This window comes from Aphelocoma coerulescens, unplaced genomic scaffold (genome assembly GCF_041296385.1).
Source record: "Aphelocoma coerulescens isolate FSJ_1873_10779 unplaced genomic scaffold, UR_Acoe_1.0 HiC_scaffold_193, whole genome shotgun sequence".
In the NCBI taxonomy this organism is placed as follows: Eukaryota; Metazoa; Chordata; class Aves; order Passeriformes; family Corvidae; genus Aphelocoma; species Aphelocoma coerulescens.
The window spans coordinates 237187-261685 of record NW_027183541.1 but is presented as its reverse complement, the minus strand read 5'-3'; the positions used below and the strand labels follow the sequence as shown (position 1 = coordinate 261685).

The following is a 24499-nucleotide window of genomic DNA, read 5'->3' as shown; positions in this document are numbered from 1 at the left end:
CGGATTCCGGCCCAAAACCCAACCCCAAGTCCCGGCGGGTTCGGGGTCGAAGTCGCAAATCCGGTGGGTTTGGAGGGGGAGGAGCGGATCCCGGTGGATTCCGGCCCGAATTTCCCGATCCCGGCGGATTTCGGCTCCAGGCGCCAAATCCCGCTCCCGAAAGTTCCAGGAGGAGCAGCAGGAAAAGCAAAATCCCGGCGGGAAACGCCCGGAAAACCCAAAACCGCCGAATTCCGGCCGGGAACCCCAGGAGACTCCGGACGACCCCGAATCCCGGTGGGAAACGAGGGGAACCCGCGAATCCCGGCGGAAGACTCTGGAAAGCCCCAGATCCTGAGGGAAAACCTGGGGAAGTCCCAAACCCTGCTGGAAAACGCGGGAAAGACCGAAATCCCGGCCGGAAATCCCGGAAGATGCCAAATCCCAGCGGGAAGCTCGGAGCGGCCCCGACCCTGCCGGGAAACGTGGGGAACCCCAGAATCCCTCGGGAAACTCCGAAATTCCCTCGGGGAACTCCGCAAACCCTCAAACCCTGCCGGGAGACCGGGGAAACGCCCGGTTTCCATCCCAAGACCCCCAAAGTGCCGAAACCCCCGCGGAGAACTCCCGAGCCCCCCAAATTCCATCCGCAAGCTCCGGAAAGCCCCGGAGTCCTCCAGAGAACCGCAGGAGCCGGGGGATCCCGCGGGAGAGCTCCCGAAGCGCCCGAATCCCGCCGGAGAACGCCGCGGTGCCGCCGCAGTCACTCCCGGAATCATTCCCGGAGTCATTCCCGCAGTCATTCCCGCAATCACTCCCTCAATCACTCCCGGAACCATTCCCGGAGTCATTCCCGCAGTCATTCCCGCAATCACTCCCTCAATCACTCCCGGAACCATTCCCGGAACCATTCCCGGACTCGTGGCCGCTCCCTCGCCTCGCCGGGGTCCTGGCGCGCCTGCGGATCCCCATCCGCGCGCCGCCCTCCGCTCCCCGCGGCGCCTATCGCGACAGGAGCGGCGGCGGCGGCGGGGCCGAGTCGCGACACGCGCTGACGCTGCAGCCACGGTGGATTCCCGCGGCTGCCTCTGGAACGTGGAGTTCCAGGCGCCCGGCACCAAGCTCCGGCACTCCGCGCTCTTCCGCCGCCTCCAGCGCCGCTCCGCGGGGCCCCCGCCGGGATCCCCCCTTATTTCCTGGGCACCCCCCGGGACCCGCTGCTGCCCTGGCTGCTGCGCCCGTTCGGGCCGGGCGAGGGCCGGGCCGAGGGGGGCGAGCTGGCGGTGGGCGAGGGTCGCTTCAACCGGGGGCGCGGCGCGGGCGGCGCGGGGGGCGCGGGCGGCGCTGCGGAGGCTCCGGGGCCGCTGGCGCTGCCTGGGCGAGCGCAACGACACCGAGCTGCGCTTCCTGCCCACGCTGCTGCTCAGCTGCGTCCTCCTGCACAACCTCTGCCAGCGCCGCGGAGACCCCCTGCCCCCCGGGCAGGGCGGAGAAGCCGGCCCGGAGAGCCCCGAGGGCGGCGGGAGCGGCCCCGAGCAGGAGGAGGAGGAGGAGGAGCAGAGGAGGAGGAGGAGGAGGAAGGCAGGAGGGTGAGGGCGGCCGTGGCGGCGGCGCTGGAGGGGGTGAGAAGGCAACGTTTTGGTGGGGACGGAGGGTCCGGCAGGGAAATTTGGGGGGTCGGGGAGTGAAGTTTGGGTGATTTGGGGGTCCGGGAGGGAAATTTTGAGGGGTCGGGAGCGGAATTCGGGGGATTTTGGGGGTCCAGGAGCAAAATTTGGGAACTTTGGGGGTCCAGGAGCGAAATTTGGGAACTTTTGGGGGTCCAGGAGCGAAATTTGGGGCATCAGGAGCAAAATGCGGGGCATCTTGGGGGTCCAGGAGCAATATTTGGGTGATTTTGGGGGGTCAGGAGTGAATTTTGGGTGATTTGGGGGTCCGGGAGTGAAATTTGGAGGGTCGGGAGTGAAATTTGGTGATTTGGGGGTCCAGGAGTGAAATTTGGGGGGTCAGGAGAGGAATTCGGGGGATTTTGGGGTTCCAGGAGCAAAACTCAGAGGGTCAGGAGCGAAATTTGGGTGATTTGGGGGTTCAGGAGCGAAATTTAGGGGGTCTGGAGTGAAATTTGGGTGATTTTTGGAGTCCAGGAGTAAAATTTGGGGGGTCAGGAGCGGAATTCGGGAGATTTTGGGGGTCCAGGAGCAAAATTTGGGAACTCTGGGGGTCCAGGAGCGAAATTTGGGGCATCAGGAGCAAAATGCGGGGCATCTTGGGGGTCCAGGAGCAAAATTTGGGTGATTTGGGGGTCCAGGAGCAAAATTAGGGACATTTGGGTGATTTGGGGGTCCAGGAGCGAAATTTGGAGAGTCGGGAGTGAAATTTGGGGGCCCACGAGCGAAATTTGGGGGGGTCAGGAGCGAAAATCGGGGATTTGGGGATCCAGGAGTGAAATTTGGGTGATTTTGGGGTCCGGGAGAGAAATTCAGGGGATTTGGGGGTCCAGGAGCCAAATTTGGGGGTTTGGGGATCCATGAGTGAAATTTGGGTGATTTGGGGTGTGAAGAGCAAAATTTGGGGGGTCAGGAGCGAAAATTGGGGGATTTGGGGGTCAGGAGCGAAATTCGGGGGGTTTTGGGGTCCAGGAGCGAAAATTTGGGGGATTTGGGGAGTTCAGGAGAGAAATTTGGGGATTTTGGGGGTCCAGGAGAGAAATTTGGGGGAATTTTGGGGTCTCAGGGGGTTTTTAACCCAATCTGGGGGGGGGCTCAGGACCCAAATTCGGGCTCTAAAAGCCCCAAATCTGCAGGAAATGGCCCCAAAATTCCCCCCTCCCCCTTCCTTTCCCCAATCCCAAATAAATTCCGTGGAATTTGTCCCAAAATCGCTTTTATTCCAATAAATAAACGTTACAAAAGGGGGGCGGGGGGAGGGGGGGGGGAGGGGCGGGTGTGAGACCCCCAAAAAGCGACGTTTATCCAAAAAAACCCCAAAATTCCCGAAAAAAAATGAACCTCTAAAAAAAGCAAAAAAAGGGGAAAAAAGGGGTGGGGGAGGGGCTTTTCCCCGTCCCCCCAAAAAGTGACTTTGACCCTAAAAAAAGGGGAATAAAACGGAGGAAAAGGGGGTGGGGGAGGGGCGGGGTTGAACCCCCCCGCCCCCAAAGTCCCCAAAATTCATAAAAATTCCATAAAAAATGGGGGTGGGGGAGGGGCAGGTTCGGAGCCCTTCTGAAAGTGACGATTTTTGGGAATAAAACCCTAAAATTGACCTAAAAAAATTGGGAAGAAAAGGGGGAAAAAAGGGGAGTGGGGGGAGGGGAAGGTGGGGATAAAAAAACCCCCAAAAATCTGGCAGAAATTCCCCAAAAAAAAGGCGGAAAAATGAGGGAAAAGGGAGGGAAAATGGGAGCGGGGGAGGGGCGATAACGAAACCACCCCTGAAATTCATAAAAATGACCCGAAAAAAGCAGAAATTTGGGAAAAATGGGGAAAAAATTGGGGAAAGAGGAGTGGGGGAGGGGCAGAGGTGAAACCACCCCTAAAAAATGGTTAAAAAACGCCCAAAAGTGACCCTAAAAAAGTGAGGGAAATGGGAAAAAAATGGGGGGAAAAGGGAAAAAAGGGGTGGGGGGAGGGGCAGGGATGAGACCGGCCCCTAAAATCCTTTAAAAGGGTCCAAGAAAGGCCCAAAAATCGGGGGAAAAAGGGGAAAATGGTGAAAGGGAAAAAATGTAAAAAAAAAAGTGGAAAAAGGAGGGAAAAAAAAGGAAAAAAAAGGGGAAAAAAGGGGAAAAAAACAACGGAAAAAAGAGATAAAAATGAAGAAAAAGGAAAAAAAATGGAAAAAAGAAAAAAAAAATTAAAAATTAATAAAAGGAAAAAAGGAGAACAAAAGTGAAAAAAAATTTTAAAAAACAAAAGAAAGGAAAAAAGGGGGAGAAAAGTTTAAAAAACAGGGGAAAATGGAAAAAAATTTAAAAAAGAAGGGGTAAAGGGAAAAAAAAGGGATAAAAATGCAAAATGAAAGGGAAAAAAATGGAAAAAAACTGAAAAAAAAAACAGGAAAAAAAGGGAAAAAAGGGAAAAATATTTTAAAAAGTGAAAAAAAAATTTAAAAAGGGGAAAAAGGGAAAAAATGAAAAAAAAATTAAAAAAGGGGGAAAAAGGGAAAAAAAAGGATAAAAATGCAAAATAAAAGGGAAAAGAATGGAAAAAAGCTGAAAAAAAAAAACGGGAAAAAAAAAGGGAAAAATGGAAAAAAGGGAAAAACATTTTAAAAAGTGAAAAAGTTTTAAAAAGGGAAAAATGGAAAAAATGATAAAAAAGAAAAAGATAAAAATGATAAAAATGAAAAAAAAAGATAAAAATGAAAAAAATGAAAAAAATTTATAAAAAATGAAAAAAAAATTATAAAAAATGAAAAAAAATTTTTTTAAAAAATGAAAAAAACGCCTAAAAAATAGGGAAAAAAAGGGGAAGAAAAGGAGAAAAAAATGGGAAAAAAAGGGGGAAAAAAATGGGAAAAAATGGGAAAAAAAGGGGGAAAAAATGGGAAAAAAGGGGGGAAAAAATGGGAAAAAATGGGAAAAAACGGGGGGAAAATGGGAAAAAAATGGGAAAAAAAGGGGGAAAAAAATGGGATAAAAGAGAAAAAAAAGGGGAAAAAAATGGGAAAAAAAGGGGGGAAAAATGGGAAAAAAAGGGGGAAAAAAAGGGAAAAAATGAGAAAAAAGGGGGAAAAAATGGGAAAAAATGGGAAAAAAGGGGGAAAAAGATGGGAAAAAAAGGGGGAAAAAATGGGAAAAAAAGGGGAAAAAAAGGGAAAAAATGAGAAAAAAAGGGGGAAAAAATGGGATAAAAGAGAAAAAAAAGGGGAAAAAAATGGGAAAAAAAGGGGGAAAAATTGGGAAAAAATTGGGAAAAAAGGGGAAAAAGGGGAAAGGGGGGAGGGGCGGCCCTCCCCCACCCCCAGCCCCTCCCCCTCAGATGAGGTCGGCCACGTTGAGCGGCATCTCCTCGATGGCCGTGTTGTAGAAGGTCTCGATGTCGCGCAGCGTCCGCTTGTCCTCCTCGGTGACCATGTTGATGGCCACGCCCTTGCGGCCAAAGCGGCCACCGCGGCCGATCCTGGGCCAGCGGGGGAGGGGGGGGAGGCGAGGAGGGGAAATGCAGAAGGGAACCATGAAACAGGGGAAAAAAAAAGGGATGGAAAAAGGGGAGGGAGGGGAGGGAAAAGAGAAAAAAAAAGGAAAAAGAGAAGAGAAAAAAATACAAAATAGAAATTAAGAAAGGATAAAAAAAGAGAAGAAAAAAGGGAAGGGAAGGGAAAAGAGGAAAGGAAAAAAAAGAAAAGAAAAAAAAATTAAAAAAAAAAGAAAAAAATGAAGAAAAGAAGAAAAAAGAAAAGAAAAAAGAAAAAAAATAAAAAGAAAAAAAAGAAAAAAAAAGAGAAAAGAGAAGAAAAAAGAACAAAAGAAATTAAAGAAAAGAAAAGAGAAAAGAAAAAATACAAAATAAAAAATTAAAAAGGATAAAAAAGAGAAGAAAAAAGGGAAGGGAAGGGAAAAGAGGAAAGAAAAAAAAAGAAAAGAAAAAAAAATTAAAAAAAAGAAAAAATGAAGAAAAGAAGAAAAAAGAAAAGAAAAAAAATAAAATAAAAAGAAAAAAAAGAAAAAAGAAAAAAAAGAGAAAAGAGAAGAAAAAAGAACAAAAGAAATTAAAGAAAAGAAAAGAGAAAAGAAAAAATACAAAATAAAAAATTAAAAAGGATAAAAAAGAGAAGAAAAAAGGGAAGGGAAGGGAAAAGAGGAAAGAAAAAAAAAAAGAAAATTTTTAAAAAAAGAAAAAAAAGAAGAAAAGAGAAGAAAAAAGAAAAGAAAAAAGAAAAAAGAGAAAAAAAGAAAAAATAAAAAAAAGAAAAAAGAACAAAAGAAATTAAAAAAAAGAAAAGAAAAAAAAAGAGGAAAAAAAGAGAAAAGAAAAAAATACAAAATGAAAAATTAAAAAGGAAAAAAAACAGAAGGAAAAAGGGAAGGGAAGGGGAGGGGAGGGAAAAGAGGAAAGAAAAGAAAAAAGAGAAAGGAAAACAAAAAAATAAAAAAAAATTAAAAAAAGAAAAAAGAGAAGAAAAAAGAAAATAAAAGAGAAAAAAGAGAAAAGAAAAAAAAAAAATAAAAAAAAAAAGAAAAACCCATTTTCTCCCCAAAACCCGGGGAGGATTTCCTTGCCCCTCCCCCTCTCCCAGTGCTCCTCCCCCACCCCCACTGCCCCTCCCCCACTCCGTTAAAATCCCATTTTTCCCCCATTTTCTCCCCAAAACCCAGGGAGGTTTTTCTTGCCCCTCTCCCAGCCCGCTGACCGCCCCTCCCCCACTCCACTAAAATCCCATTTTTTCCTCATTTCCTCCCCAAAACCTGAGGAAGTTTTTTTGCCCCTCCCCCTCTCCTGCTGCCCCTCCCCCACCCCCGCTGACCACCCCTCCCCCACTCCGTTAAAATCCCATTTTTTCCCCATTGATGGCCCAAAACCTGAGGAAGTTTTTTTGCCCCTCCCCCTCTCTGGTGCCCCTCCCCCTCTCCCGCCGCCCCTCCCCCTCTCAGGTGCCCCTCCCCCCCCCTCCCGCCGCCCCTCCCCCGCACCGGTGGATGTAGTTCTCGCGGTTGGTCGGGAGGTCGTAGTTGATGACCAGTGACACCTGCTGGACATCGATGCCGCGGGCCTGGGGGGGAGGGGCGGTCAGCGGGGAGGGGGAGGGGCGGCGGGGAGGGGGAGGGGCAAGGAAAACCCCCCGGGTTTTGGGGAGGAAATGGGGGAAAAATGGGATTTTAACGGAGTGGGGGAGGGGCAGCGGAGGGGGAAGGGCACTGGGGGAGGGGCATTCGGAGAGGGGGAGGGGCAGCGGGGAGGGGGAGGGGCAAGAAAACCCCCCGGGATTTGGGGAGAAAATGGGGAAAAAGTGGGATTTTAACGGAGTGGGGGAGGGGCAGCGGAGGGGGGGAGGGGCACCAGAGAGGGGGAGGGGCAAGGAAAACCTCCCCGGGGTTTTGGGGAGAAAATGGGATTTTAATGGAGTGGGGGAGGGGCGGTCTTCGGGGGTGGGGGAGGGGCAGCGCGGAGGGGGAGGGGCAAGGAAAACTCCCCGGGTTTTGGGCCATAAATGGGGAAAAAATGGGATTTTAACGGAGTGGGGGAGGGGCACCAGGGAGGGGGAGGGGCAAGAAAACCCCCCCGGGTTTTGGGGAGAAAATGGGATTTTAATGGAGTGGGGGAGGGGCAGGAGGGAAAATCCCCGAATTTTAAAGGATTTGGGGTTAAATTTGGGTTCAAAGAGGGGAAAAAAAAGGGATTTTAAGGAGTGGGGGAGGGGAAAAAAATCTCAAATTTTAGGGAGGAATTTTGGGGAGAAGAGGAACTGGAAAGGGGTGGGGGAGGGGCCGGGTTTGGGTGGGGAATCCCTGGAATTTTGGGGCTTTTTTCCGGAGTTTTGGGGCAGGACTTTTGATGAGGTGGGGGAGGGGCCCAGGGCCTCAAATTTGGGTGGAAATCCCTGGGATTTGGGTGGGGTTTTTTTGGGTTTTTCTGGGAAATTGGGGCGGGATTTTCTCCCGGGGTGGGGGCGGGGTGGGGGTGGGGGAGGGGCGGGCGCTGACCAGGAGGTCGGTGGTGATCAGGACCCGGCTGGATCCCGACCGGAATTCCCGCATGATGACGTCACGCTCCTTCTGGTCCATGTCCCCGTGCTGGGGCGGGGGGAGGGGCGGGCTCAGCGCTGGCCCCTCCCCCCACCCTTCCAAACCCCCAAATTCCAGCCCCAGGACACCCCAAATTTCGGGATTTCTTCCTCCCCCTCTCCCCTTGCCCCTCCCCCACTCTCAGGCCCCTCCCCCACCCCCCAAACCCCCATTTTTTTCCCCCTCCAAATTCCCCTTTTTTTCCCCTGTTTTTTCCATAATCCCCCCCAAAATTTCATGCTCGGCCCCTCCCCCACCCGTGAGAAAATCCCACATCAATTTCCAAAAAAAAAACCCCACCCAAATCCCAGGGATTTCCCCCCAAAACTCAAAGCTCCGAGCCCCTCCCCCACCCCCTCAAAACTGATGCCCCAAAATCCCTGAAAAAAAAAAACAAAACAAAACCCCCAAAATTGCAGCGATTCCCCCCAAACTGAAGCCCCTCCCCCACCCCGCGCCCCTCCCCCCACCCCCTCAAAACTGATGCCCAAAAATCCCCCAAAAACGCCTGGAAAAAAAAACTCCAAAACCCCCCAAATTGCAGCGATTCCCCCCAAATTCAAGCCCCTCCCCCACCCCCTCAAAATTGATGCGTAAAAATCCCCCAGAAACGCCTGGAAAAAAAACCCCAAAACCCCCCAAAACTGCAGCGATTCCCCCCCAAACTGAAGCCCCTCCCCCACCCCCTCAAAACTGATGCCCCAAAATCCCTGAAAAAAAAAAACAAACCCAAACCCCCAAAATTGCAGCGATTCCCCCCCAAACTGAAGCCCCTCCCCCACCCCCTCAAAACTGATGCCCCAAAATCCCTGAAAAAAAAAAACAACCCCCAAAACCCCCAAAACTGCAGCGATTCCCCCCAAACTGAAGCCCCGCGCCCCTCCCCCACCCCCTCAAAACGCCTTAAAAATCCCCAAAAAACGCCTGGAAAAAAAACCACCCCAAAACCGCAGCGATTCCCCCCCCAAACTCGAAGCCCCCCCGGCCCCTCCCCCCGCCCCTGGAGGACCCCGATTTCCCCGGATTTGGCCCCAGAAGCGGGGCCGCGCCCCTCCCCCACCATGGCGGAGACGGTGAAGTCGCGCGCGTGCATCTTCTCCGTCAGCCAGTCCACCTTGCGGCGCGTGTTGATGAAGATGACGGCCTGCGTGATGGTCAGCGTCTCGTACAGGTCACACAGCGTGTCCAGCTTCCACTCCTGGCCGGAGAGGGACCGCTGAGTGACCCTGAGTGGCCACTGAGTGACCCTGAGTGGCCACTGAGTGACCACTGACCAGTGAGTGACCGCTGAGTGACCCTGAGTGACCCTGAGTGACCACTGAGTGACCACTGAGTGACCCTGAGTGGCCACTGAGCAGTGAGTGACCACTGAGTGACCACTGAGTGACCCTGAGTGGCCACTGAGTGACCACTGAGTGACCGCTGAGTGACCACTGAGTGACCCTGAGTGGCCACTGAGTGACCCCTGAGTGACCACTGAGTGACCACTGACCAGTGAGTGACCAGTGAGTGACCCTGAGTGGCCACTGAGTGACCCTGAATGGCCACTGAGTGACCACTGAGTGACCCTGAGTGGCCACTGAGTGACTACTGACCTGTGAGTGACCAGTGAGCGACCAGTACAGAGCCACAACCCAGCAATAAAAGGGCAAAAATGGACCCAAAACGGAGCCAGGAGCGACCCCCAGGTCACACAGCGTGTCCAGCTTCCACTCCTGGCCGGAGAGTGACCAGTGAGTGACCCTGAGTGGCCACTGAGTGACCCTGAGTGACCCTGAGTGACCCTGAGTGGCCACTGAGTGACCACTGACCAGTGAGCGACCAGTACAGAGCCACAACCCAGCAATAAAGGGGCCCAAAACGGAGCCAGGAGCGACCCCCAGGTCACACAGCGTGTCCAGCTTCCACTCCTGGCCAGAGAGGGACCAGTGAGTGGCCACTGAGTGACCCTGAGTGACCACTGACCAGTGAGTGACCAGTGAGCGACCAGTACAGAGCCACAACCCAGCAATAAAGGGGCCCAAAACGGAGCCAGGAGTGACCCCCAGGTCACACAGCGTGTCCAGCTTCCACTCCTGGCCGGAGAGTGACCAGTGAGTGACCACTGAGTGACCAGTGAGTGACCCTGAGTGACCACTGAGTGACCCTGAGTGACCAGTTAGTGACCCTGAGTGACCCTGAGTGACCACTGAGTGACCACTGACCAGTGAGTGACCAGTACAGAGCCACAACCCAGCAATAAAGGGGCCCAAAACGGAGCCAGGAGTGACCCCCAGGTCACACAGCGTGTCCAGCTTCCACTCCTGGCCGGAGAGTGACCAGTGAGTGACCCTGAGTGACCCTGAGTGACCCTGAGTGGCCACTGAGTGACCACTGACCAGTGAGCGACCAGTACAGAGCCACAACCCAGCAATAAAGGGACCCAAAACGGAGCCAGGAGTGACCCCCAGGTCACACAGCGTGTCCAGCTTCCACTCCTGGCCGGAGAGGGACCGCTGAGTGACCCTGAGTGGCCACTGAGTGACCAGTGAGTGACCCTGAGTGACCACTGAGTGACCCCTGAGTGACCGTGAGTGACCATTGAGTGACCACTGACCAGTGAGTGACCCTGAGTGACCACTGAGTGACCCCTGAGTGACCCTGAGTGACCAGTGAGTGACCCTGAGTGACCACTGAGTGACCCCTGAGTGACCCTGAGTGACCCCTGAGTGACCACTGAGTGGCCACTGACCAACAGTGACCAGCAGCAATCCTGAACTGACCAATCCACGGCCAAGAAGTGCCCCAGCCGTGGCCGGAGAATGACCCACAACTGACCCAGCACTGAGCCCTGAGTGACCAACAGTGGCCAACAGTGGCCAACAGTGACCAGCAGTGACCAGCAGTGGCCAACAGTGACCAGCAGTGACCAACAGTGACCAGCAGTGACCAGCAGTGACCAGCAGTGACCAACAGTGACCAGCAGTGACCAACAGTGGCCACAACTGACCAGCAGTGACCAGCAGTGACCAGCAGTGACCAGCAGTGACCAACAGTGGCCAACAGTGACCACAACTGACCAGCAGTGACCAGAACTGACCAGCAGTGGCCAACAGTGACCAGCAGTGACCAGCAGTGACCAGCAGTGACCAACAGTGACCACAGCTGACCACAACTGACCCCAAACTGACCGGAAGTGACCCAGAACTGATCCCAAACTGACACCAAGTGACCACAGCTGACCCCAAACTGACCCAGAGGGACCAGAAGTGACCCCAAACTGACCAGAACTGACCCAAACTGACCGGAAGTGACCCCAAACTGACCGGAAGTGACCCCAAACTGACCACACCTGACCCCAAATGACCACACCTGACCCCAAATGACCACACCTGACCCCAAACCGCCCCTCCCCCGCCGGCCCTGTCCCCCCCGCTCAGGGGCCGTTCCCACGGGGGGAGGGGCAGCCCATGGTCCGGGGGGGTCACTCTGGCATGGGGTCACTGCGGGGGGGCCACGGGGCCACCCCACAAATCCTGAGACCATGCGGGGGTGGGGGAGGGGACTGGGGGAGGGCTCTGACCCCAAACTGCCCCAAAACACCCCAAAACTGACCTGAAGTACCCCAGAATGACCCCAAACTGACCTGGAATGCCCCAAACCCGGCCCCAAAACCCCCCAACCCCAACCCCAGACGCGACTTCAACCAATCCCGATCTCCTGAGCTGCCCAAATCCCCCAAATCTGCCCCTAAATCCACCCCAAATTTCCCCAAATCCCCCAAATCCAACCAAAACCACCCCAAATCCCCTCCAAAATCCCCTTAATCCACCCCAAATCCCCAAAATCCACCCCAAACCACCTCAAATCCAACCAAAACCACCCCAAATCCCCCAAATCTGCCCCAAAATCCCCTAAATCCACCTCAAATCACCTCAAATCCACCCCAAATCCCCAAAATCTGCCCAAAAATCCCCTAAATCCACCCCAAATCCAACCAAGACCACCCCAAACCACCCCAAATCTGCCCCAAAATCCCCTAAATCCACCCCAAACCCTCCAAATCTGCCCCAAAATCCCCCAAATCCACCCCAGACACCTCAAATCCAACCAAAACCACCCCAAATCTGCCCTAAAATCCCCTAAATCTATCCCAGACCCTTCAAATCCAACCAAAACCACCCCAAATCCCCCAAATCTGCCCCAAAATCCCCTAAATCCACCCCAAACTCCCCAAATCTCCCCCCAAAATCCCCCAAATCCACCTCAAATCCACCCCAAACCACCTCAAATCCACCCCAAACCCCCCAAATCTGCCCTAAAATCCCCTAAATCCACCCCAAACCACCTCAAATCCACCCCAGATCTGCCCTAAATCTGCCCCAAAATCCCCTAAATCCACCCCAAACTCCCCAAATCTCCCCCCAAAATCCCCTAAATCCACCCCAACCCCCCCCAATCTGCCCTAAAATCCCCTAAATCCACCCCAGACCCCTCAAATCCAACCAAAACCACTCCAGATCACCCTAAATCTGCCCCCAAAATCCCCTAAATCCACCCCAAATCCACCCCAAACCACCTCAAATCCACCCCAGATCTGCCCTAAATCTGCCCCAAAATCCCCTAAATCCACCCCAAACCCCCCAAATCTGCCCTAAAACCCCCTAAATCCACCCCAAATCCACCCTAGACCCTTCCAATCCAACCAAAACCCACCCCAGATCACCCTAAATCCGCCCCTAAATCCACCCCAAACCACCCCAAACCCACCCAAATCCCCCCCAAGGCCCCGATGACGCCCCCAGACCCCCCCCAGGACCCCCCACCCCGCCGCGGGCAGCCCCAGGCCCCACCTCCCTCTCGACGTTGATGTAGAACTGCCGGATCCCCTCCAGCGTCAGCTCCTCCTTCTTCACCAGGATCCGGATCGGGTCCCTCATGAACTTCTTGGTCACCTCCAGCACGTCCAGCGGCATCGTGGCCGACAGCAGCACCACCTGCGGGGCCGGAGCGGGGTCAGCGCCCCGAGAAACGGGGCGGGGACCCCAAAAAACGGGTTTGGGACCCCAAAAAATGGGTTTGGGAGCCCAAAAAACCCCCGGGAGCGCCCACGGGAAGAGGGAAAAGGCGCCAGGAATCGCCCCAGAAAATCCCTCAGGGACCCCCCAAAAGGGCAGAGGAATGGCCTAAAACGGGGTTTGGAGCCCAAAAAATGGGTTTGGGAGCCCAAAAAATGGGTTTGGGAGCCCAAAAAACCCCCAGGAGCCCAAAAAAACCCCCGGGAGCGCCCACGGGAAGAGGGAAAAGGCGCCAGGAATCGCCCCAGAAAATGGGGAAGGGACCCTAAAAAATGGGGAAGGGACCCTGAAAATGGGGACGGGACCCCAAAAATGGGGAAGGGACCCCAAAAATGGGGTCAGGATTGCACAGAACGGGCTCAGCCGGCCAGAAAAACCCCAAAACCACCCCCAGGAACCCAAAAAAAGCATCGAGGAGCTCCAAAACGCCACAGGAATCTCCTAAAACGGGAGCAGGACCTCAAAAAATGGGGCAGGGACCCCAAAAAACGGGTTTGGGACCCCAAAAAACCCCCAGGAGCGCCCTCGGGAAGAGGGAAAAGGCGCCAGGAATCGCCCCAGAAAATCCCTCAGGGACCCCCCAAAGGGGCAGAGGAATGGCCTAAAACGGGGTTTGGAGCCCAAAAAATGGGGAAGGGACCCCAAAAAATGGGTTTGGGAGCCCAAAAAACCCCCAGGAGCCCAAGAAAACCCCCGGGAGCGCCCACGGGAAGAGGGAAAAGGCGCCAGGAATCGCCCCAGAAAATGGGGAAGGGACCCTAAAAAATGAGGAAGGGACCCCAAAAATGGGAAAGGGACCCTGAAAATGGGGAAGGAATCCCGAAAATGGGGAAGGGACCCTGAAAATGGGGAAGGAATCCCGAAAATGGGGAAGGGACCCCGAAAATGGGGAAGGGACCCCAAAAATGGGGAAGGGATCCTGAAAATGGGGAAGGGACCCCAAAAATGGGGAAGGGACCACAAAAAATGGGGAAGGGACCATAAAAAATGGGGAAGGGATCCCGAAAATGGGGAAGGGACCCCAAAAATGGGGAAGGGACCCCAAAAATGGGGAAGGGACCACAAAAAATGGGGAAGGGACCCCAAAAATGGGGAAGGGACCACAAAAAATGGGGAAGGGACCACAAAAAATGGGGAAGGGATCCCGAAAATGGGGAAGGGACCCCAAAAATGGGGAAGGGACCCCAAAAAAGGGGTTTGGGACCCCAAAAAAGCCCCAAATCCCACCCTGGAAACCCCAAAATCGACCAGGAAACCCCAAAATCTGAGGTGGGTACCCCTAAAATCCACCCCAGCCCCACCTGTGGGGCCGGACACCCCAAAAATGGGGTCAGAACCTCAAAAAATGGGCAAAACCCCCCAAAAAATTGGCTCAGGACCTCAAGAAATGGGAAAGGGACCCCAAAAAACCCAGAATTAACCCCAAAACCCCTAAAACTGACAAGGGACCCCCTAAAAACGAGGTCATGGCGCCTAAAAAGGGGTCGGGACCCCCAAAAACCTCACAGGAAACCCCAATTTCGGCCAAGGACCCCCGAAATGGGTCAAAAACCCCCCAAAACGGGGTCAGGACCCCAAAAATCCCCCAAACCACCCCAAAATTCTGACCAGGGATCCCCTAAAACCGACCAAAGGCTTCCTAAAATTAATTAGGGAGCCCAAAAACCGGGATTGGGACCCCAAAATTGGACTCAGGAGCCCAAAATTCCCCCCAAGCCCCCCCCAGGAAATCCCAAAATCCCCCAGGGACCCCCAAAATTCCCCCAGGGACCCCAAACCTCTCCCCAAAAGCAAAAAGGAGCCCAAAAATGGAGCCAGGAGACCCCAAATCCCTCCCAAAATCCCGGAATTTCACCCCAAATCCTCTTTAGGGCCCCCCCCCCGGAACTTCCAGAGACCCTGAATTCCCCCAGGGAACCCCAAAACCTCCCTGAAAATTCCCAAAAAACCTCCCCAGAACCCCCTGAATTCCCCAAAATCCCCCCAAAAATCCCCCCAAAATTCCCATGGGATATTCCAGGAACCCCAACCCCCCTTTAGGAGCCCCCAAGCCCTCCCAAAATCCCCAAAAAATCCCAAAAATCCCCCCAAAATCCTCCAAAAACTCCTCAACTCCTCCAACCCCCCCCCCCCACGCTTAAAATCCCAAAAAAAAACCAAAATTCCCCCCACCAAAAACCCCAAAATTCAATTTAAAAAAACCCAAAATTTAATTTAAAAACCCCAAAACTCCCATGGGATATTCCAGGAACCCCAAACCCCCCCCAAATTCCCAAAAAAAACCCCAAAATTCCCCCAAAAACCCCCCAAAATTCCCAAAAAACCCCCCAAAATTCCCCAAAAAATCCCCAAAATTCCCCCAAACCGCCCCGTACCCACCGCGGCCGCCAGGGGGCGCTGTGCGCACGCCGCCCCTCTTTGGGTTTTTTTTGTGTTTTTTGGGTTTTTTTGGTGCGAATTCCTCGAGTTTTGGGTCTTTTTTTTGGGGTTTTTTTTTTTCGGGATTTTTTTGGGGGGAATTTTGGGGTGATTTGGGGCCCCCCCACCTGCGTGTTCCCGCTCAGCTTCTGGAAGATGTCGTAGATTTGGTCCTTGAAGCCGCGGCTCAGCATCTCGTCCGCCTCGTCCAGCACGAACATCTTGATGAATTTTGGGGCTAAAAAAGGGGATTTTGGGCAATTCCCGCGGTTTCGGGGGGGTCCCCAAGGCGTCGGGGGTGGGGCTGAGAGGATTTGGGGGTTTTTTTTGGGTTGTTTTGGGTTTTTTGGGGTTTTTTTTAGGGGGAGTTTGGGGATTCCCAGGGACGGGAAATGGGGATTTCAAGGGAATCTTTGGAGGGATTTTGGGGGAATTTTGGGGGATTTTGGGGTTCCCAGGCTGGATTTGAGGTGATTCTGGGGGGATTTTGGGGTTTCCAGTGGGAACCTGGAGGGGCTGGGTCGTTTTTGGGGTGGTTTGGGGGATTTTGGGTCTTCCCAGGATGAAGTTTTGCGTTCCCAGGGAAATTTCGGGGTTCCCAGGGTGGATTTGAGGGCATTTTGGGTGATTTTGGGGTTTTTTGGGGTTCCCAGGTTGGATTCGGGGGAATTCTGGGGCAAATTTGGGGTTTTTGGGGGTTCCCAGGTTGGATTTGAGAGGATTTTGGGGCAAACCCGGGGTTTTTTAGGGCTCCCAGGCTGGATTTGGGGTGATTTTGGGGTTTTTTGGGGTTCCCAGGCTGGATTTGGGGCAACTTTGGGGTTTTTGGGGGTTCACACGCTGGATTTGGGGTGATTTTTTTGTTTTTTGGGGTTCCCAGGCTGGATTTGGGGCAATTTTGGGTGATTTTGGGGGTTCCCAGGCTGGATTTGGGGGGATTTTGGGGTGATTTTGGGGTGATTTTGGGGTTTTGGGGGGTTCCCAGGCTGGATTTGGGGGGATTTTGGGGTGATTTTGGGGTTTTTGGGGTGCCCCCTCAGCCCTGGCGCTGATCAGCCCCCGGGGGTTTTGGGGTCGGGGCCGGGCAGGACGCGGGGCCGGGACCCCCCCCCGGGGTCAGGTGACACGCAGCTCATCACGGGGGGGACCCCAAAACTGCCCAAAACTCCCCAAATTCCGGACCCCTCCCAAAATTCCAGACCCCAAAAAACAGGAAATCCCCAAAAATATTTTAAAAAGGGGAAAAAAAAAACCCCAAAATTGGGATTTTCGAACTAAAAACCCTAAAATTGGGACTCTCACCCCAAATTTGGGACCCCCCACCCCCCAGGGTCAGCTAAGCCAGAAAACCTCCAAAATTTGGGATTTTTGTGAGTGAAAAACACTAAAATTGGGTATTTTGGAGTGGATTTTGGTAAATTTGGGGGGTTTGGGGTGGGTGGTGCCGTTTTTGGGGTGAATTTCGGCGTTTTTGGGGTCACTCACACAGGAATCTGCAGTTCAGCCATCCCAGACCAGATTTCGAGCTGTTTTAACCCATTCTTATCCCATTTTAAAGCAGATTTTACCCACTTTTGGGACCGTTTTACCCCGCTCTGGGGGGTTTTCGGGGTGGCTGGTGCCGTTTTTGGGGTCAATTCCGGGGTTTTTGGGTCACTCACACAGATACCGCCGGTTGAGCCATCCCAGACCTGATTCTGAATCATTTTTATCCCATTTTAAATCAGATTTTACCCATTTTGGGGCCATTTTACCCCGTTCTGGTGGGTTTTCGGGGTGGCTGGTGCCGTTTTTGGGGTGAATTTCAGGGTTTTTGGGGTCACTCACACAGGAATCTGAAGTTCAGTCATCCCAGACCAATTTTGAGCCCTTTTATCCCATTTTTACCCCATTTTAAAGCAGATTTTACCCATTTTGGGGCCATTTTACCCCCTTCTGGAGGGTTTTCGGGGTGGCTGGTGCCGTTTTTGGGGTGAATTCCGGCGTTTTTGGGTCACTCTCACAGGTACCGCCGGTTGAGCCATCCCAGACCAGATTTTGAAACGTTTTTAACCCATTTTTAACCCATTTCAAAGCAGATTTTGCCCATTTTGGGGCCGTTTTACCCCGCTCTGGGGGGTTTTTGGGGTGGCTGGTGCCATTTTTGGGGTGAATTCCCGGGTTTTTGGGGTCACTCACACAGGAATCTGCAGTTCAGCCATCCCAGACCAGATTTCGAGCTGTTTTAACCCATTCTTATCCCATTTTGAAGCAGATTTTACCCACTTTTGGGACCGTTTTACCCCGCTCTGGGGGGTTTTCGGGGTGGCTGGTGCCATTTTTGGGGTGAATTCTGGCGTTTTTGGGGTCACTCTCACAGGTACCGGTGGTTCAGCCATCCCAGACCAGATTTTGAAACGTTTTTAACCCATTTTTAACTCATTTTAAAGCGGATTTTACCCATTTTGGCACCGTTTTACCCCGCTCTGGGGGGTTTTCGGGGTGGCTGGTGCCATTTTTGGGGTGAATTTTGGGGTTTTCGGGGTCACTCTCACAGGTACCGCCGGTTGAGCCATCCCAGACCAGATTTTGAATCGTTTTTAACCCATTTCAAAGCAGATTTTGCCCATTTTGGCGCCGTTTTACCCCGCTCTGGGGGGTTTTCGGGGTGGCTGGTGCCGTTTTTGGGGTGAATTCCGGGGTTTTGGGGTCACTCACACAGATACCTCCGGTTGAGCCATCCCAGACCTGATTCTGAATCATTTTTATCCCATTTTAAATCAGATTTTACCCAATTTGGGGCCATTTTACCCCGTTCTGGTGGGTTTTCGGGGTGGCTGGTGCCATTTTTGGGGTGAATTTCAGGGTTTTTGGGGTCACTCACACAGGAATCTGAAGTTCAGTCATCCCAGACCAATTTTGAGCCCTTCTATCCCATTTTTAACCCATTTTAAAGCGGATTTGACCCTTTTTGGGGCCGTTTTACCCCGCTCTGGGGGGTTTTCGGGGTGGCTGGTGCCGTTTTTGGGGTGAATTCCGGGGTTTTGGGGTCACTCACACAGGTACCGCCGGTTGAGCATGTCGAAGACGCGGCCCGGGGTGCCCACGACGACGTGCGGGGCCTCGAGCTGCAGCTTCTGCACCTCGGCGCGGACGTTGGTGCCGCCGATGCAGGCGTGGCACGAGGCCCCCATGTAGTCCCCGAGCGCCATCACCACCTTCTGGATCTGTGACGTCATCGCTGATGTCATCAGCGGGAAGAGCAGCCCGGAAAACCCCGAATCCCAAAATCCCCGGCCCAAAATCCCCCCGGGAACGGTAAAAAACTTTGTTTATAAAAATCCCGCTTTTCAGCCCCAAATCGGCTCCAGAACCCCCCCTGTGGGGAGCTTCCGGGTCTGTGATGTCATTGATGATGTCATCAGCAGGAAGAGGAGCCCGGAAAACCCCGAATCCCAAAATCCCCGGCCCAAAATCCCCCCGGGAACGGTAAAAACCCTGTTCATAAAAATCCCGCTTTTCAGCCCCAAATCGGCTCCAGAACCCCCCCTGTGGGGACTTTCTGGATCTGTGACGTCATCAGTGATGTCATCAGCTGGAAGAGCCGCCCGGAAAACCCCGAATCCCAAAATCCCCGGCCCAAAATCCCCCCGAGAACGGTAAAAATCCCCATTGATAAAAATCCCGCTTTTCAGCCCCAAATCGGCTGCGGAACATCATCGGTGACGTCATCGGTGACGTCATCGGCGCCGGGGGTGTGGCCCAGGCATGAACCAGTTCGGCCACTGGTCCGGACTGGGATGAACTGGGAGCCGCTTTGCTCTGCCCCCGCCGGATTCGGGACCGGGGCCAGCGGGCCCCGCCCTGCCCAGGCGGCGGGGAACTGGGACGGACTGGGACGGACTGGTTTGGACTGGTTTGAAATGGTTTGGACCGGTTTGGACTGGGTTATACTGGTTTGGACCAGGCTGGACTGTTATGGACCAGTCTGAAGTGGTTTGGACTGGGTTATACTGGTTTGCAGTAATTTATACCATTTTATACTGGTTTATACTGGTTTATACTGGTTTATACTGGTTTATACTGGTTTATACTGGTTTGGACTGGGTGAGATTGGACTAAAACGGTTTGGACTGGGTTATAGTGGTTTATACTGGTTTGGACCAGTTTGCATTAATTTATGTTAGTTTATACTGGTCCATACTGGTTTATACTGGTTTGGAGTGGTTTGAGCTGGGTGAGATCGGACTAAAACGGTTTGGACTGGGTTATACTGGTTTATACTGGTTTGCAGTAATTTATACCCGTTTATACCGGTCCATACTGGCTTATACTGGTTATACTAGCTTGCACTAATTTATACCAGTTTATACTGGTTTATACTGGTTTGGACTGGTTTGCACTAATTTATATCAACTTATACTGGTTTAAAGCGGTCCACACAGGTTTATACTGGTTATACTGGTCGGGACTAATTTATACCAGTTTATACCGGCCCATACTGGTTTATGCCAGTCCATACTGGTTTATACTGGTTATATCAGTTTATACTGGTTCTTACTGGTCCATACTGGTTCATACCAGTTCGGACCCATTTAGAGCAAAATACACCAATTTATACTGGTTTGCACTGGTCCGTACTGGTTCAAACCCATCCGACCTCGTTCATACTGGTCTGTACTGGTTTATACCGGCCCACACTGGTTCATACCAGTTTGGACTGGTTTAGAGTAATTTATACCAGTTTAAACTGGTTTGTACTGGTCCGTACTGGCTCAAACCCACCCAAACTCATTCCTACTGGTCGATACTGGTCTATACTGGTCCAGACTGGTTTGGACTGGTCTGTACTGGTTCAAACCCACCCGAACTCGCTCATATTGGTCCATACTGGTCCATACTGGTTTGGACTGGTGCCCGCACAGGTGCAGGGGGGCGCCCTCCGGCAGCCACTAGGGGGCGCCCCACAGAGGCCAGCACCAGTTTGGGGAAGTTTGAACCGGTTTGAACCGGTCCGTACCGGTCTGTACCGGTCCGTACTGGTCTGTACTGGTCTGTACTGGTACCTGCTGGGCCAGCTCGCGGGTGGGCGCCAGCACGAGCGCCTGCGTGGCCTTGAGCTCCAGCTCCACCTGCTGCAGGATGGAGATGGCGAAGGTGGCGGTTTTACCTGTGCCCGACTGCGCCTGCGCGATGACGTCATAGCCTGCGGGGAGAGGGGGAGGGGACAGGTGAGCGACAGGTGAGGGACAGGGGAGGGACAGGGGAGGGACAGGTGAGCCCGAGCGATGACGTCATAGCCTGCGGGGACAGGGGGAGGGGACAGGTGAGCGACAGGTGAGCGACAGGTGAGCGACAGGTGAGGGACAGGTGAGGGACAGGTGAGGGACAGGGGAGGGACAGGTGAGGGACAGGTGAGGGACAGGTGAGGGACAGGGGAGGGACAGGTGAGGGACAGGTGAGGGACAGGTGAGGGACAGGTGAGGGACAGGGGAGGGACAGGTGAGGGACAGGGGGGGACAGGTGAGCCTGCGCGATGACGTCATAGCCTGCGGGGAGAGGGGGAGGGGACAGGTGAGTGACAGGTGAGTGACAGGTGAGTGACAGGTGAGGGACAGGTGAGCCCGAGCGATGACGTCATGGCCTGTGGGGAGAGGGGGAGGGGACAGGTGAGTGAGTGACCCCACAGGTGGGCACAGGTGGGCACAGGGGGGTACGGGGGGCATGGGGGGCACAGGTGAGTGAGTGACCCCACAGGTGAGCCCAGGTGTGTCTGTGCCCACAGTTCTGGGCAGGTGAGCACTGGGAGCACTGGGAGGAACTGGGGGGACTGGGGGGAACTGGGGGCACTGGGGCTGAACGGCCACAGACCCCCCCACACCTGGGCTCACCTGGGCTCACCTGGGCTCACCTAAGCCATGCCAGGGACACACCTGGGCTCACCTGGGCACACCTGAGCTCACCTAAGCTATGCCAGGGACACACCTGGGCTCAGCTGGGCACACCTGGGCAGTGCCAGGGACACACCTGGGCTCACCTGGGCTCAGCCGTGCCGAGCTCCAGGCCCCGCTGTGCCAGAACGAGCGACGGCTCTGGGAGCACTGGGCTGAACTGGGAGCACTGGGCTGAACTGGGAGCCCTGGGGGGGCCATCGTGCCCTGTACTGGTCTGTACTGGTCCGTACTGGTCTGTACTGGTCTGACCTTTGATGCAGGGCAGGATGGCTCTGCTGGATGGCCGAGGGCTTCTCGTAGCCATGGGCTGTACTGGTCTATACTGGTCTATGCTGGTCTGTACTGGTCTGTACTGGTCTATACTGGTCTGTACTGGTCTGTACTGGTCTGTGCTGGTCTGTGCTGGTTTATACTGGTCTATACTGGTCTGTACTGGTCCGTACTGGTCCGACCTTTGATGCAGGGCAGGATGGCTCTGCTGGATGGCCAAGGGCTTCTTGAAGCCATGGGCTGTACTGGTCTATACTGGTCTGTACTGGTCTGTACTGGTCTGTACTGGTCTATACTGGTCTGTACTGGTCTGTACTGGTCCGTACTGGTCCGACCTTTGATGCAGGGCAGGATGGCTCTCTGCTGGATGGCCGAGGGTTTCTCGAAGCCATGGGCTGTACTGGTCTATACTGGTCTGTACTGGTCTATACTGGTCTGTGCTGGTTTGTGCTGGTTTATACTGGTCTATACTGGTCTATACTGGTCTGTACTGGTCTGTACTGGTCTGACCTTTGATGCAGGGCAGGATGGCTCTCTGCTGGATGGCCGAGGGTTTCTCGAAGCCACGGGCTGTACTGGTCTATACTGGTCTATACTGGTCTGTGCTGGTTTGTGCTGGTTTGTGCTGGTCTATACTGGTCTGTACTGGTCTGTACTGGTCCGACCTTTGATGCAGGGCAGGATGGCTCTCTGCTGGATGGCCGAGGGTTTCTCGAAGCCACGGGCTGTACTGGTCTATACTGGGCTGTACTGGTCTATACTGGTCTGTACTGGTCTATGCTGGTCTGTACTGGTCTGTACTGGTCTATACTGGTCTGTACTGGTCTGTACCAGTCCGTACTGGTCTGTACTGGTCCGTACTGGTCCGACCTTTGATGCAGGGCAGGATGGCTCTCTGCTGGATGGCCGAGGGTTTCTCGAAGCCATGGGCTGTACTGGTCTATACTGGTCTGTACTGGTCTATACTGGTCTGTGCTGGTTTGTGCTGGTTTATACTGGCCTATACTGGTCTATACTGGTCTGTGCTGGTTTGTGCTGGTTTATACTGGCCTATACTGGTCTATACTGGTCTATACTGGTCCGACCTTTGATGCAGGGCAGGATGGCTCTCTGCTGGATGGCCGAGGGTTTCTCGAAGCCACGGGCTGTACTGGTCTGTACTGGTCTATACTGGTCTGTGCTGGTTTGTGCTGGTTTATACTGGTCTATACTGGTCTGTACTGGTCCGTACTGGTCCGACCTTTGATGCAGGGCAGGATGGCTCTCTGCTGGATGGCCGAGGGTTTCTCGAAGCCACGGGCTGTACTGGTCTATACTGGTCTGTACTGGTCTATACTGGTCTGTACTGGTCTGTACCAGTCCGTACTGGTCCGTACTGGTCCGACCTTTGATGCAGGGCAGGATGGCTCTCTGCTGGATGGCCGAGGGTTTCTCGAAGCCATGGGCTGTACTGGTCTATACTGGTCTGTACTGGTCTATACTGGTCTGTGCTGGTTTGTGCTGGTTTATACTGGCCTATACTGGTCTATACTGGTCTATACTGGTCCGACCTTTGATGCAGGGCAGGATGGCTCTCTGCTGGATGGCCGAGGGCTTCTCGAAGCCGTAGGCGTAGATCCCGCGCAGCAGCGCCTCCGACAGGTTCATCTCGTCAAAGCTGTCCACCACCTCGTGCCAGTTACTCTGCACCAGTACGCACCAGTAGGCACCAGTAAACACCAGTACAGACCAGCACAAACCAGTACAGACCGGCAAGCACCGGCACAAACCGGGACCGGCCCCCCCGAGCCCCGCGGGACAAAGGGGATCCCAGTAAGGAAAGGGAGCCGGACCAGTCCATCCCAGTGCAGCTCTAACCCCTCCCAGTCCATCCCAGTATGGCTGTAACCCTTCCCAATCTATCCCAGTCCCCCCCAAACCCCTCCCAGTTCACCCCAATGCAGCTCTAACCCCTCCCAGTCCATCCCAGTACGGCTCTAACCCCTCCCAATCCCTCCCAGTCTATCCCAGTCCCCCCCAAACCCCTCCCAGTCCCTCCCAATCCATCCCAGTATGGCTGTAACCCATTCCAGGGCATCCCAGTCTGATGTTTACCCCTCCCAGTCTATCCCAGTATGGCTCTAACCCCTCCCAGTCCCCCCCAAACCCCTCCCAGTCAATCCCAGTCCCTCCCAGTCCCCCCAGAACCCCTCCTAGTTTATCCCAGTACGGCTTTAACCCCTCCCAGTCCCCCCCAAACCCCTCCCAGTCCCTCCCAGTTTCTGACCTCGATGACCCCGTCGGGCTCCATCCCTTCGGGGCCGCTCTCGCGGGCTCTGTCGGATTGGGGGGAGGGAGCGACACCGTGACGTCATCGCCGCCATGTCGCGACATTATCGCGACCTTTGACCCTCCCACGTGACCGGAGGCTGCGCCTCCCCCTCCCCCCCCCCAACCACGCGGCGCCACCGGAAATCGCCTCAGGGCAAGGCCCGCCCCACTTCCGGTTCCCGAAGCAGCCAATCCGCGCTCACGCCGCGCGTGACGTCACCGCGCCGCCGGACAATGGAGGCGCGCGCGGCGCCAACCACGTGGGCGGGGGGGGGGGGGGGAAGGGAGGGAACGGGGTTGGAAAAAACCGCGAAAAAAGGCAAAAAAATGGGAAAAAAAACCCGCGAAAAGCCGCGCCGGGAATGGCGGGGAAAGCGGGGGGGAGCGGAATTCGGGAGAGGAAAGGGAAAAGCCGCGCGGTTTCCCACAGAAAGCCGCGGCTGCAGCGGGAGATCGCGACCCCCCCCCCCCCCCCAACCCCGCGGGTTTCGGCGTCCCCCTCCCGCACCCGGGCGCTGTCCGGCCGCCCCTCCCCCCGCCGCTATCGCACCGACTGTCGTGACTCGCCGACATCTCCGCGGTCCCTCCAAGGCCCCCCCCCGCCCGCCGCCGCCTTAAGAAGCGGCCGGGCCGCGCCCCCCCCGCGCGCCGATTGGTTGGGCCCGCCTAAACCGCGCCCCCGCCGGGCGCTGATTGGTCAGAGCCCCAAGGGGAACGCCCTCGCCGGGCGCTGATTGGCTGCAGACCCAAAGCCACGCCCCCTTTCCGCTCCCATTCACACAATGGCGGAGGGGGCGGGGCCGGAG

General features: G+C 54.2%; 1 protein-coding gene across 1 annotated transcript; it reads right to left on the bottom strand.

The window, feature by feature from the left end:
• Window positions 1-4957: 4957 nt before the first annotated feature.
• Window positions 4958-24313, bottom strand: LOC138101116 (eukaryotic initiation factor 4A-I). The gene is made up of 11 exons (XM_068998958.1): window positions 24244-24313; window positions 23650-23698; window positions 22934-23066; window positions 20226-20365; window positions 18218-18386; window positions 15309-15418; window positions 12538-12681; window positions 8766-8903; window positions 7625-7714; window positions 6614-6693; window positions 4958-5102 (listed from the first exon to the last, which is right to left on the bottom strand). The coding sequence occupies exons 1-11, from the start codon at window positions 24264-24266 to the stop codon at window positions 4958-4960; spliced, it is 1221 nt and encodes a 406-aa protein (XP_068855059.1). The 5' UTR covers window positions 24267-24313.
• Window positions 24314-24499: the final 186 nt, after the last annotated feature.